Source organism: Montipora foliosa, chromosome 6 (assembly GCF_036669935.1).
Source record: "Montipora foliosa isolate CH-2021 chromosome 6, ASM3666993v2, whole genome shotgun sequence".
Classification (NCBI taxonomy): Eukaryota; Metazoa; Cnidaria; class Anthozoa; order Scleractinia; family Acroporidae; genus Montipora; species Montipora foliosa.
Genome location: NC_090874.1, coordinates 2,077,817 through 2,090,316, shown reverse-complemented (window position 1 = coordinate 2,090,316; position 12,500 = coordinate 2,077,817). Strand labels below are relative to the sequence as shown.

The window sequence follows — 12,500 nt, the reverse complement described above, 5'->3', positions numbered from 1 at the left end:
TATCGGCGACCGAAGTCAAAAATTCCCCATACTCGCTAACTTATTGTAGCCTCGTAAGTAAGGTGCTTCTTATATGGCCAAAATAGAAAGCATAAAAGAACTTCTCAATTTTGACTTCCATCTCTGCTCTTTGGTTCCTCTGGTGGATTCAAATTTGCCACCTGTGGCTGATTGTCTTCTTCTTCTTCTTCTTCTGGTCTTGCCATTTAGTTTTGCAAACAGCTGGAAACCAATTTTTAGTATTTTTTGTTTGTTACTTTTTGAGGATGAATTTTACACGAACTCGGCCTAGATGCATGTCTAGATGAGAGTCTACACGCAGCCTTATAAGTATTAGCATTTGTTTGTCTTCCATCACACTTGGATGGAGGAGGCAATGCGACCCATGAGATCCGGAGTTGAGATCCAGAGTTTCCGGGTTCAAGACTCGTTCTGACCCTTCGTTGAATTTGTTCTTGGTACTAAGAGCCGGAATCGGAAACCGGAAACCAGAAACCAGAATTATAACTACAACAACTTATTCACTGCATAAATCACTATTCCCTGGATAACTCAATTGGTTTTGCAAGTGTTTATCCGCTAGATGTTATTTATCCCGGTGGATAGCGTTGTTCACTTTTTGAACAATCGAGGCCTGGTTAACGTTTCTCGTGCATCTTGATTATCTTCAAGTCTTCTAATTATTTTAGGGTGTTTAGGGAAAGTCTTTAGTAAATTACGAGTTTAAACCTCGAAAATGGTAATGTGGAATTCCTTTACTGATAAAATTATCGTTACATCACAAACAAGATAATTTTGAGCAAAAACGACCTTTATCCAGGCGATTTGCAGCAAACTTGAAAAACGTGGGGCCGATTTTTTTCAAGAGTACCTAAATGCAATTCGTTTCAGTCTTGTGTTTTTGTGTCCATCCATGCTTCTCTTTCCTTTTGTTGCATTTCTTTTCTGTTGTTCAGCAGTTGTAAGTGGTTATTGCAATGTTTCGTTCTACTTTTTGGGCACTTTGGCTGTCATGAAATTACATCATTCTGAAGCCCACGGTATGTTCAAACTGCGAAAACACGGCGGAAAAACTTTCTAACCCAAAAGGAAAGGAGAGGAAAGGAACTTTATTCAAGTGTCTAGTCGTCCTAGCGCTGGAGCACTAATAGACCTTATTCACGATGGCCGCCATGTTGGATTGTCTATTATCATGCAAATTAGCTACACACTTCTGAGGGGGCAAACAACACAAGTTCGAGAGGTTATAACGAACATCTTAGCCACACAGATGATTTGTATCACGTTCATTGAATGTGTATCATTTAAGTAGTAAAATAGAATGATTACACAAGTTACTTTGATGTTTTTCTAGTGAAAAATGAGCAGATAACGAAGTAGAAAGTCAAAATGTCAAAGGCAATCAAAAGAGATAAAATTATATAAAAGGTACTTAATTCTAAATTCTAAAATGCACTTCTAGCAATGTTATTTCAATATTTCGACTAGCCGATTTTCCGCAATTTGCCTTTTGTCCAATGTTTGCCCCCTACCATATCACATGGCTAATTTGCATGACAATTTGAAAACCAACATGGCGGCTATCGTGAATAAGGCCTATTGGGAACACTGTAAACTGAAATAGACAATGAACGCAAGTAAACTCCATATCATCAGTTGTCGCCCTTGAAGCGGAATATGCATCTGCCTTTCGGCAGAATCTTAAAAACTTGCTTGTTTCCCTATTCGATGCTAGTGGGACGTCTCGAAAGAACTTAACACGAATTTTTCATATTACTGTACGTTCAGGCTTTGTCAACCTATAATCAACAGCTTCAGTCGCGCTTCGTCACTTACGCTGCAAATCCTCCGGACGCCTTGTTCCTTTAATTAAAAAGAGGCATTTTTGTACCCAAAAAGGCAGATGGAAAAAACAAGGAAACTGAATAAATAAACAAGTTTTAAGTATTCCTTTATAATACCATGCTCAAGTCTCTCTCAATTGTCCAGAATAACAAGGTCAGGTTCATTTTACAGTTTACATTTCTTCAGAGTTAACGATGAAGTAAATCACACAATCTAATAGAAAGAACGCGAGAACGGGCTGTTTCCGTTTCCAGCACCTATTTCTGGAGCATCCCACACATACATGGCGTCTGCGTACCTGTAACGAACTCGTAAACATGCGGCTTTTATTTTATTTTCAGCGTGGACTCTCATTTTGTAATCTAATTTTGGACAAAATCTCTCTTGGTGATGACTTGCGAACCATTCATTTGCCTTGGTCTCCAGAGCATCATATAACGTTATCAATCAACACTTGTATTGTTTTTTTATTGCGCAATTGGGCAACTTTTTTTGTGACAATGGCCGACCAAAGATCCAGTAACTAAGGCGTGAGGATTATAGCAGAGCGATTATAGCAGAGCGTACAAGGAGTGGGTAAGTTGTTGTAGTTCTCGCGATTCTGGTTTCCGGTTTCTGGATTCCGGCTTTTAGTGCTGCCCGTCCCTGGTTCAACTTCTCAGCTGCACTTGTAAATAGCCAACTGGGTTTTTTCCGGCCAGTTGGGATTCTTAACAGTTGTTGTTGTTGTTGTTATGTTCTGTCGTTTCGTTGATTGTGTTTCATTGGCCCTGAAAAGCCCCTATGGGAGTGGTCAATTAAGTATGTATTGTATTGTATTGGGGCAATTTCGCGATCGCACGACCATAGGATCGGGTTCCGTTCAGGCCCAAATTGTGTAGTCTTCTTTGCAACTACTTTAGTTACCTCAGTACCAGTGCGATGTTCTTCCGCTTGGGAGGTAATTTCAATATTTTTTATGCTTTTCACTGCAAGGGAAAGATTTCTCTCTGCTGATCTCGCTTATACTAAAGAGTAGGCTGGTGTTGACATTGTGCCATTGTTTTTAGTGCTGGTGGTCAGTCTGTTAACACAACTGACAGTGCAGTGCGCATTACTCATGTTCCGACTGGAATAGCAATCGCTTGTCAAGAGGAAAGGTCCCAAATTCAGGTACGAGAATGGTTAATTGTTATCTGGCAAAGTAGTTGCTCTGCCTCTCTAGCTCTTATTTCCGTACTTTGTAAGTATTTGTGTAAATGACAAGTTACTCGAAAAGGCACATGTAGGATGGCTTTTATTACACTTTAAACTTGTAACAACTAACTGAATGTAACAGAATTGTCAGGATCATCATCAGCAGCAGCTGGGATTACAACTGAGCCGTTCTGCCCTTGCTTTGCGTTTTTAGTTTCTTCCACGTGGAACTGTATTGTGTTGTCATAAGTAGTATACGTGCAGGGGGAAAATCCATTGGATGTTGCGAGAAGTTGAAGCTTTGCGTTTGGTGTCATTTAGCAATAGTATTTTTTTTCATATATTACAGAATAAAAGCCGAGCACTTCAAGTGTTGCGGGCGCGGTTGTACGATCTTGAGAGGAAAAAAGTGGAATTAGCGAGGGCCGAATCCCGCAGAAAACAGGTCAGCTAGTTTAGAGACTGATGTAGTTAACTAGATTGAATTTAATTGTATGTAAAGATTTTTTAATCATAGTTAGATCTTTAAGTCCTTTTCATATTTTAACATTATTGTAAGTACTTCTAGCGCACGTCTCCCTGGGGGAACCCTTAGATGTGAATTTGAATTCTGTGGATAAATAAAGTTTGTACTTGTACTGGCCGTTTAAACATTTATTACATGTTCTTAAGGTACAAAGAACTAAGATGAGAGGTGCGTTGTGAGCTCTCATATGACTTACCTTCGTCGCTTTTTCAAAGGATTTTTATCGTGAATAAGTGTGTTGTTGAATGCAAGTGTTGCACAGCATTCTGATGATAAATGCATTTTTTAATGTCAGATAGGGAGTGGAGAACGTTCCGAGAAAATCAGGACCTATAATTTTCCACAGGTGAGCCCGGCTGCAAAGTTGTGTCGTTTTCTTCAAAATTCATGGCTTGTTTTGTGGCAACGGAAAGCTGTTTCGTTTCTTACGCGCATTTTCTCTTTTTCACAAGGGCCGAGTCACTGACCACAGGATAGGCTTGACCGTGCAGGGCCTGGAACTGTTCCTTGAAGGAGGAGATAAACTGGATGAAATGATTCTGGCTTTACAGTCTCATCATGAAGCCGAGGCTCTACAGGAATTGACAAACCAGTTCCAGGCTGGTGAAAAACATCTCAGATGACAAAAGGCACTATGTTATCAAGCGATTCAAGTTGTGTTTCCTTTGTTTGGAAACTTTTAGTTCTGCAAGCACATTTCTAAATTATGCGCGTACTTTCACGTACATAAAATGGACAAGCCTACCACCAATATCTTCTAAATAGAATTGGACAAAAGTCTCGGAGACAGTACTGTTGAGATTTTTTTTTCTGAACGTTAGTTTGTCTTTGGAAAGCCGTAGAGGCTAGAGAAATTTCTGTAATACGTTTTGGTATTTTATGGCAAATATTAACTATCCAAGAACACTACTTCTTTGTAACTAGACTGCAAGAAGTTTCTCTTTTGCTCTAGAATCTGAAACGAAGGCGTACGTTGAACTTTTAATAGCTGAAACTGTGGGTCGCAAACACCGCAGTTTCAGCTATTTTGAAGTGTTCGTTCGTTTCAACGATTTAGAGCAAAAGAAAGACTGCTCGCAGTCTACTTTGTAACGGGGAATGCTGTCATTGCTTACAAAAGAAGCGAAGTTTATAAAGATCAGTGATCAATATCCAAAGATATTATAATCGATGTAATGCGTTTAAAATTGTCAGCGTTTTAATGCCCGGCAAAAATCGAGCATTTTCTCCTGGGTTTTCGAATTTCAACAATAATCAATAATCACTTTTATTTAAGTCTCAAGGTTATTTAGCTGAGCACGAGTGCTCTACTAATTTGGTGCATGGGAGACTACAAATCAACTGAAATAAGAACAAATCAAATCAAATGTTTGTTTTTGAGAAGAGGGGAAAACCGGGTACCCGGGGGAAAACCTCTCTTGCAAGAGAAGAGAACCAACAAATTCAACCCACTTGTGCGGTATTAACTGGAACTCAGCCTGAAAAAAAAAAACACCACAACATCTAGCTAGTAGCATTCACAACAGATTTCGAAAACGATTCCAACTGTCAAACTTATTTTAGTTGAGTTATCCACCCTGCTAAAACTGAATACTTTATCGAATAAAAAATATGTTTCCTGGTGTCATCGACATTTACGTAATCAATTCGTTCAAAAGATGAATAAATATATTCTAAATTTCCAAATTGTCTAAATTATAGGGTGAGTTCTAGAAAAGAAACAAAACATCTGGTGCTAGTTAGTGCGTCTGCTAACAATTAAACTTTAAAAGGGTAATAAATGTTTCATGTTCATTGTTAGCCCACTAATCGAACACAGTTCAATTATATTGAGAACAATGGTTTCCAATCTCAAGACTAATCTTATCGTATGAGTGAATTTTCGTTGGTTGCGTTCGGTTTAGTTACCCTTCAAAATCTTGGGTTTTCTCACGAATTTGATACAAATCCTCTCTGCTTTCTCTTTGCGGAAAAAAGTTGAAAGACGAGCTATGTCTGACCAAACTGTCACCGACCATTGGTTAAACGGTTTTCTACGACAGAATTGCGAGGAAGCACGAAAACGTTTACAAGAGGAACGAAATCTCTGGTCTTTAACGGACAGCGAAAACGAAGATCTTGATCTGCCGGGAATTTTCAACTTCATTAATCAAGATGAATCTAACGGACTCAATGGAGAAGATATTCTGTTGCCTTTAACCACTGGGGAATCCGTACATCTTGATGAAACAAAACCAGCCCAATTCAAAGATGGTATATTGCTGCATGGAATTGAACAACAAACACAGCATGACTGCAACTCTTCGTCGGAAGCCGATGAAATATCGATTGCAGAAAAAAGACAAACATTTCTAGACAACAGACAAAATGATACCCGTGAGCTCCAAAGTGAATCGCGTGACGCTCGGCAAAGTCGTCCACCGGCTCAGAGAAGCGCGCTGCCCAGCGGTGAAGCATCCATTGACGACGTCGAGAAACCAATTGAGCACGACAATGGTCGTAGGACTTCGTTGGATAAAGTGACATCAGAGAGCAGCAAGGCGAAATGGGATTTTGAAACGGAGTTGGTTGAAGTACCGGTAATGGGGATAGTCCACGCAAAGCAACAGCTCCAGGAAGCACTAAACGACTTCAATTCTAATGTAGTGCAAAGGGAACGACTGGGGTTTCAGCAGACGATGAAACAGATAGAAGAAACGGTTAATGAAATCTTAGAGGAAGTAGAACGACTCGACAGCAGTTTCAAGTTGCGTAGAATGAACCGTGATAGCTACTATGAAATGAAGTCGTGGAATGAAGTGGACATTCTCATTGTACTTGACAACGTCTCGCTGGATGAATTTGTCATCGAAGACATGAAAACCCCTACTGGATATGCAAGAATACGCTTGAAGACATCGTCAAATGTATCAACTTCAAAGGAGACGTCAGTGCATGGACTGCCGTCAACATCCTCGCATGTTACGTCAGAAGCAATCATAACATCATCACATCCGTTATTTCATTGGTGTACAGAAACAAAGCCGGGTGAGATATGTCTTTCGCCAAAAAAATTATGCAAGGCATTCGCTGAATTAGTTTCTAGGGCGGCTAGGAGAGTTTTGAGAAACGGTTCCAGTGTGAATCGAAAACGCGTCTCTTTTGTGAATGAAGAAGCTTCCGTTCCCTTCACAGTCAACCTCCTTCCAACACTAGCGTGTCCTCACAACTGGCCTTTGTGCGCCTACTGGTTCAAAAATTACACCAAAAAGTGGCCGGCGGTAAAGGTAAAAGATGACGTCCTTCTCGGAGGAATGCACCTTGTTGCGGTAGTCACAAACAAAGAGTCAGACATCTTGTGGGAAATAAGCTTCTGCGGCGCTCGGCGTCATCTTCTTCGCTCTGATTGTGATGGCAAGAAAACGTGTTTACGAGTCTTGAAAGTCCTATTAAAAAATGATCTGTTGCGACCCAAAGGACTAGTGCCTCAGCACCTTGAAAACATAGTACTGTGGGCAAGTAAAAAGCATTGGCAGGAAGAGGAATGGGATGAGGCTAAGTTATCTGAGAGGGTTTTGGAGATGCTGGTTGCCCTGCAAAAGTGTTTAGAGAATAGGGACTGTTACAATTTCTTTGTGCCTACAATGAATCTCTTTCACGATTTGAAACCTGAAGTTGTCAAGATGCTCGCCGTGAAAGTGAAAGATGTTTTGCTTGATCCTTGCAAGTATCTTAAGAATTGAGGAGGCCAAAATGGCAACATTGAACCAACGGCGAGCAAGTTAAGAATATTTGTTTATTTCCATGGAAGGGCAGAAAGAACCGATGACGTTTGTTCAGGCTGTAAAGATGTCAGAGCCTTTTTTCGGGGCTTAGGATGAATAAGAACCCAGGCCATATTTAAGGACAATTCGTTTTGGCAGAGCCCCTCCTCACTCCTAGCAAAAAACAACTATCAATCACCACGCGTTATACTGGGAGAAATTCAATGCCCAACCCACCACCGAAATTCGGCGACATCTTTTCCGAGACAGTCTAGCCAGATATTTTGCCCAAAATATGACATTTTACAATGACTGTAAAATTCTCGCGCGCTCATTGGCTAATTTTTATTGTCAATAGGCGGACAGACACATAAATTTATAATTTATCCATTTCGAAAAGTTTATGTAAAATTTTGTGAAACGTCTATCTGTCACTTTGCAATCAATAGAAAGTCTCCGTTTTCTCCATTAGCCAATAAGAGAGCGAGGCAAGTTATGAATTAGGTCGCGTCAGATTGAATAAAATTGAAGTTTCTCGCATTTTTATCTCGCGTTCTTCTCGTGTTTTGACTTTTATGACCCCTCTGCCTTTTTGTTATTGTAAAAAACAAATTGATGTCAGTTTTTCATGCTATCGCCTCGTGGATCCACACCTACTTTGACAATGTTATGACGAAATTCATGATCAATAACAGGTCAGACAATAATTCGAAAATAATTTTCAGTCACAAATTAAATTCACTGAGGTATTCTTTTAATGTCGTAATAAAAATACCGCTCGCCTGACCGAACACTTTTGTGATAAAACTATTCCCTTTAAAATACAACAATGTTGTTTTAACTGCAATAATTGTTAAATTACTTGTTACTTACTAGTTACCTTCTCTAAATTAAATAGCTCAATGAGCCCTCAGACATTTAAATTAAATATTGTTCACTCATTTTAATTTACATGTAAATATTGTAAAAAGCAATTGTAACTGCATATTACGGTTAATGTGCAATTCTACTATTGTTTTGGACAAACTTTTTAAGCCTTCCAGATTGGCGGAATCAAAAAATGAATGTTTTATGAAAACGTCTCAATACATTCACGTTACATTTAAAATAAAAGCGCCTAAAGGGGCTTTGTCGCGAAATTTCGCCAATTTCAGCGACTGGGAACTGGCAATCAAATAGAGCGAAACTTACAGATAACTATGTAAAGTATTTAACAAGCTGTAAATACAGAAGGAGACAGGAATGGGCAAAATAGTCCATTTCCGAGTTGCTGCATGCCTCAGTTTCAAAGCGAGTCCTGGTGCTTAACCATTCAAATGGAAATGAGTTGTTTATTCTCATGCAAATCAAACTTATTTCCATTTCAATAGTGGAGCACCAAGACTCACTTCGAAACCGAGAGAAACAGCAACTCTGAAATGGCGTATTGAAGAGGATAAAAATGGATTGCAATCGGGGGTTTTGAAAACTATTCAGCTCAACAGTTTTTCAAAGTATGACCTCCAGAATATTGTGCAGCCTGCGAAAACTAAAAGTACAAGGTCCGAACAGAAATTCCATACACCACGATGCCAATTAGTGATGAAAGCGAGCAAACCCGAAAAACACTACCATACAATTGGATGACTTAAAAAAGGTATAGATATGGAGATAGACAGATGGCAACGGTATATTCCCTACGTTTCCACGGTTTGTAATCGCCTCAAATGACTATTCAGAAAACAGCGGAACGGGGGGCAGTTTTAGTTACACCAAAGTACTCTTTCTTTGGCCGAGCTCTGATTTAGCTTCAGAAATCAATTCTTCAACACGGCCCACATCTTTAGACAGAAGTGTCCCCAGATTTGTGCCCATTGCGCTGCGAGATCTTTCTGACGCCTTGAAGGCTGTTGTTAACAGGAATTTGCGAGCTCCGCGTCAACAGTTGCAGGCTGTCAAATAAACTGTCGAACCTCGAGTTCATGTGATCGAGCAATGCCTGGAGCTTAGCATCTACGCGTCCCATGATCCTTTTCTCCGCGGCATAAATGTTTGTTGTGATAGAGTTGTAAACTGACAGACATCCGGGACACCCACACTCGGCACACCTGTCAGAAAGTAACCAGGTATGCAGTTAAACGTGTTGAACGGCTATCTAACTCGACAAAAAATAGTTGAAAATGGTATTTGTGAACAATGTGAAGTGTTTAACCTGTCATCAAAATTATTTCAATCACGACATTGAAGAAATTTCGTTTTCACATCTTACGGAAAATGTTTTGGCATTTTGCATAGTTGACACCTTTTCCTTTGTTAATACGCGAAACTCGAATTCACTGAAAATTATCGTAATTTTACATGACTGCGCACAGTGACGATGCGTCATTTTTCCTAGAAATTCTACCGTAATACGGCTCAGCCAATACCTCGGGCCTCAGGCTGGTATTCGCTAGTGTCTTTCCTTTGGAAGAATAAAACCAGACGATGCAGTCCTCCGTGTATTTACTGATGGACAGGTTCACGCTCTTGGATGCGTCATGGGCAATCAGAGAAAGACAAAACCGTATTAGGGTTATCGTTGAAGCACTTGAATATCGCCTAATTCACTCGTGTCCTTTTCGTCCTTTAGCCTTTTTTTTCTTGCTTTCCCTTATTTACTTTTAATACACCCAATAGAAGGAACCCGTCCAATACAGTTACTTATCTCTAACCGCCCAGCTGCTATCCCATTACCTGTCCATACTCCCGATGTTCGGACCATCGACCTCAGATTTATCCAACAGCGCTGGCGAAGACGCTGGAGCTCTCTCAGCCAAAGCCTTTTCCACCGCCCGCTTGTCTTCCACACAAAAGGACTGAGCCCGCAGATTTGTTTCCGCATGCGTGATTGAAGGAAATGCACTTCCGAGAGACAAAGGTCTGGACTTGCGGACCATGTTTCGACTCGCGCGGACTCGTGACTGTAGGTAGGTTTCCCAGCGATGCTTTGCAAGCGTGGGGGATTCAGGTGCTTCAATTCTACCATTCTGTCCTAGGGGAGTGTTGGTAGCTGTCTCCGGCTTTTTGTCCACCATAAGACCTGCCAACATGCCAATGAAATCTGCGTCATTCTCCGGACTAACAGGCAAGTCTCTTCCTGAAAACAAAAAACAAAAAAAACATGCATTCCATGAAACAGGTAGCTTAACTATTTGTTATCGTTTTTGAACTTTTTGAATACTAGGCAATGAACTGAGAAATCACAGAGCAAGAAATAGATCGCTTCCTTCGGTATCAGACCGTTCCGCGGTGGGTGAGTTCCGCCCAGAGTCGATCCGCCCCACACCACAGTCGATCTGCCCGGTACAGAACAGTGGAAAAGCGCGAAAAGTCGCTCATAGCATAGAAACAGGGTTATTACGACTAATTAGTATCGCCCAACTAGTGGTCTAATGCAAATCCTGCATTTTGATTGGTTACGCTAGTAGAGGACTATTAGTAATAGTCCTCGAGTGGCGAAAAGCGTGACGCTTTCTTTCGTTTTATTCCCAAATAACTATTTCTTTAACTTGCATTTTCGCACTCAAGGGCCACGGGTCTAATTGTTAAATAGAACGAGAACGCAAGTTGAAAGCGACGCCACCTAAGGGGTGATCTGTTAGTTCATATACTCGATCTTTCAGGTTTTCCCAATGTTAATCTTGGTAATTTGTAATAGTTGGACTTCTGGAAACGAGAATTCCCCTGGGGCGGAACGACTCAAATGTGGGCGGATCGACTCTGGAGCGCCGTTTAGCTTCAGACGATTTTACTCGTCAATCGGGGGCGCTTTAGGTGTGAAACAACCTTTTTGAGGTAAGGACAATGAATTTGTACACAGTTGAGCTAATTAACAAATCGAAAGTGGTTTACCGTTGTCTGTACTCTTATCGGCAACGATATTCGTCATCACAGTGGTCAAAATGTTGTGGACTCACGAGGCGCAGCCTCGTGAGTCCACAATATTCAACGCCAAAGAAAGTTTTATTTCAGAGCGTGACCAAAATCATGACTCAAAGAAAGAGCAAGCGTTGTCCATAACTTCCTCGCAATATGACTGGGGCCGGTTTTTCGAAGCCTGGTTTGCGCTAACCGTTGGTTAAGAGTTACTAAATCCTATACGTTTCCATGGTTTTTAACGCTGGTTAGCGTTAACCATGCTTCGAGCAACCCAGCCCTGGTTTATTTCCCAAAATGGGCGTTCCTGATTGACTATTACATTGCGTGACAAAATGACGCGAGCATGACGCGTACGGCGTTGTCCAGACTCTCATCGACAACGGCAAATTAGCCAATGAATCAGATTGCGAGATTACAAGCAATTGTGATTTAAAAAAAAAAAAAAAAAATCGAAAGACACTATAAATTCATTACAAATCAGAAAACTTCACCCATTTTTTCTTCTATTTCTTCATCTTCAAGTTGCTTCGCTCTTGAAATCGCTTGAGATAAGATGCTTGATTCACTTCCAGACAAATTTGTGGCACCAAGATCAGAGCGAAGACCATTCCCAACACTGACGGATCTGGCGCGACCTAACACTCGATCACTCTGACCCTTGCATCAAAATAAAACCACATAATTTAATTAGTGAGCTTTGGCCACTAATACCCAAAGGAATGAAGCTGTTGATTTTATACCATGAGGGAGTAGGGATGGTACGGCAAGCCGTTACTGCAAAAAACCCTTCAACTTTCTGGAAACCAGTTTGAAATCCATGTTGACACGATCGAGTTATAGAAATTTTAGGTTAAGTTACGTCTGCCGATGGTCGAGTTTCGTGGAAAAAGCTCCAGTTCTTCCTACTGATTGTTGAGTTTCAGAGATCTTGGGTCGAGTTCTCGCTATTTAGCGTCGAGTTTCTGCGATTTAGTGTCGAGTTCCCGCGATCCAGTCTTGAGTTTCTGCGATCGACTGTCCAACTCTCGCTAGCCAGTTTTCAAATTCTCGCTAGCAAGTTTTAGAATTCTCGCTAGCGAGAGTTGAACAGTCGATCGCAGAAACTCAAGACTGGATCGCGGGAACTCGACATAGTCAGGCGGTTATGTGCAGAATATTACATGAATTGTGCACTTTGGGCTAAAAGGTAACTGCAGAATACCCCGCCACATCGAGTATCTTAACAAGCTGGCTACGCGGTACGTGGTACGCGGTACGCGGAAAGAATTAAAGACAAGATGGCGAAGTATCTTTATAAGCTGGCTACGCAGTAC

The 12,500-nt window shown here is 40.9% G+C and overlaps 3 protein-coding genes across 7 annotated transcripts in view; 2 read left to right on the top strand and 1 right to left on the bottom strand.

The window, feature by feature from the left end:
- The window catches only part of LOC138006250 (peptide chain release factor 1-like), a 15,596-nt gene extending 10,450 nt beyond the window's left edge, over positions 1 to 5,146 (top strand). For 3 of the 4 annotated variants that reach the window (XM_068852470.1, XM_068852469.1, XM_068852471.1), the window contains exons 11-14: positions 2,895 to 2,997; positions 3,371 to 3,466; positions 3,843 to 3,893; positions 4,000 to 5,146. In XM_068852470.1, coding sequence (XP_068708571.1) covers positions 2,895 to 2,997; positions 3,371 to 3,466; positions 3,843 to 3,893; positions 4,000 to 4,170 — 421 coding nt within the window. In that variant the 3' untranslated portion in view covers positions 4,171 to 5,146. The remainder of the gene's footprint in view (positions 1 to 2,894; positions 2,998 to 3,370; positions 3,467 to 3,842; positions 3,894 to 3,999) is intronic. The other variant, XM_068852472.1, reaches the window with a different exon arrangement.
- A 255-nt stretch (positions 5,147 to 5,401) lies between these two features.
- LOC138006247 (cyclic GMP-AMP synthase-like receptor 1) lies at positions 5,402 to 7,385 on the top strand. The gene has a single exon (XM_068852464.1). The coding sequence runs from the start codon at positions 5,539 to 5,541 to the stop codon at positions 7,267 to 7,269; it is 1,731 nt and encodes a 576-aa protein (XP_068708565.1). The 5' UTR covers positions 5,402 to 5,538; the 3' UTR covers positions 7,270 to 7,385.
- A 637-nt stretch (positions 7,386 to 8,022) lies between these two features.
- LOC138006248 (ATPase PAAT-like) overlaps positions 8,023 to 12,500 on the bottom strand; it is a 17,817-nt gene continuing 13,339 nt past the window's right edge. For both annotated transcript variants that reach the window (XM_068852465.1, XM_068852466.1), the window contains 3 exons: positions 11,679 to 11,844; positions 10,003 to 10,405; positions 8,023 to 9,377 (listed from right to left, as the gene is read on the bottom strand). In XM_068852465.1, the coding sequence (XP_068708566.1) occupies positions 9,113 to 9,377; positions 10,003 to 10,405; positions 11,679 to 11,844 (834 nt within the window). In that variant the 3' untranslated portion in view covers positions 8,023 to 9,112. The remainder of the gene's footprint in view (positions 9,378 to 10,002; positions 10,406 to 11,678; positions 11,845 to 12,500) is intronic.

What these genes read in the sequence shown, in the direction of transcription:
- LOC138006247 (XM_068852464.1), top strand. Translation starts at nt 5,539, where the DNA reads ATGTCTGACCAAACTGTCACCGACCATTGGTTAAACGGTTTTCTACGA.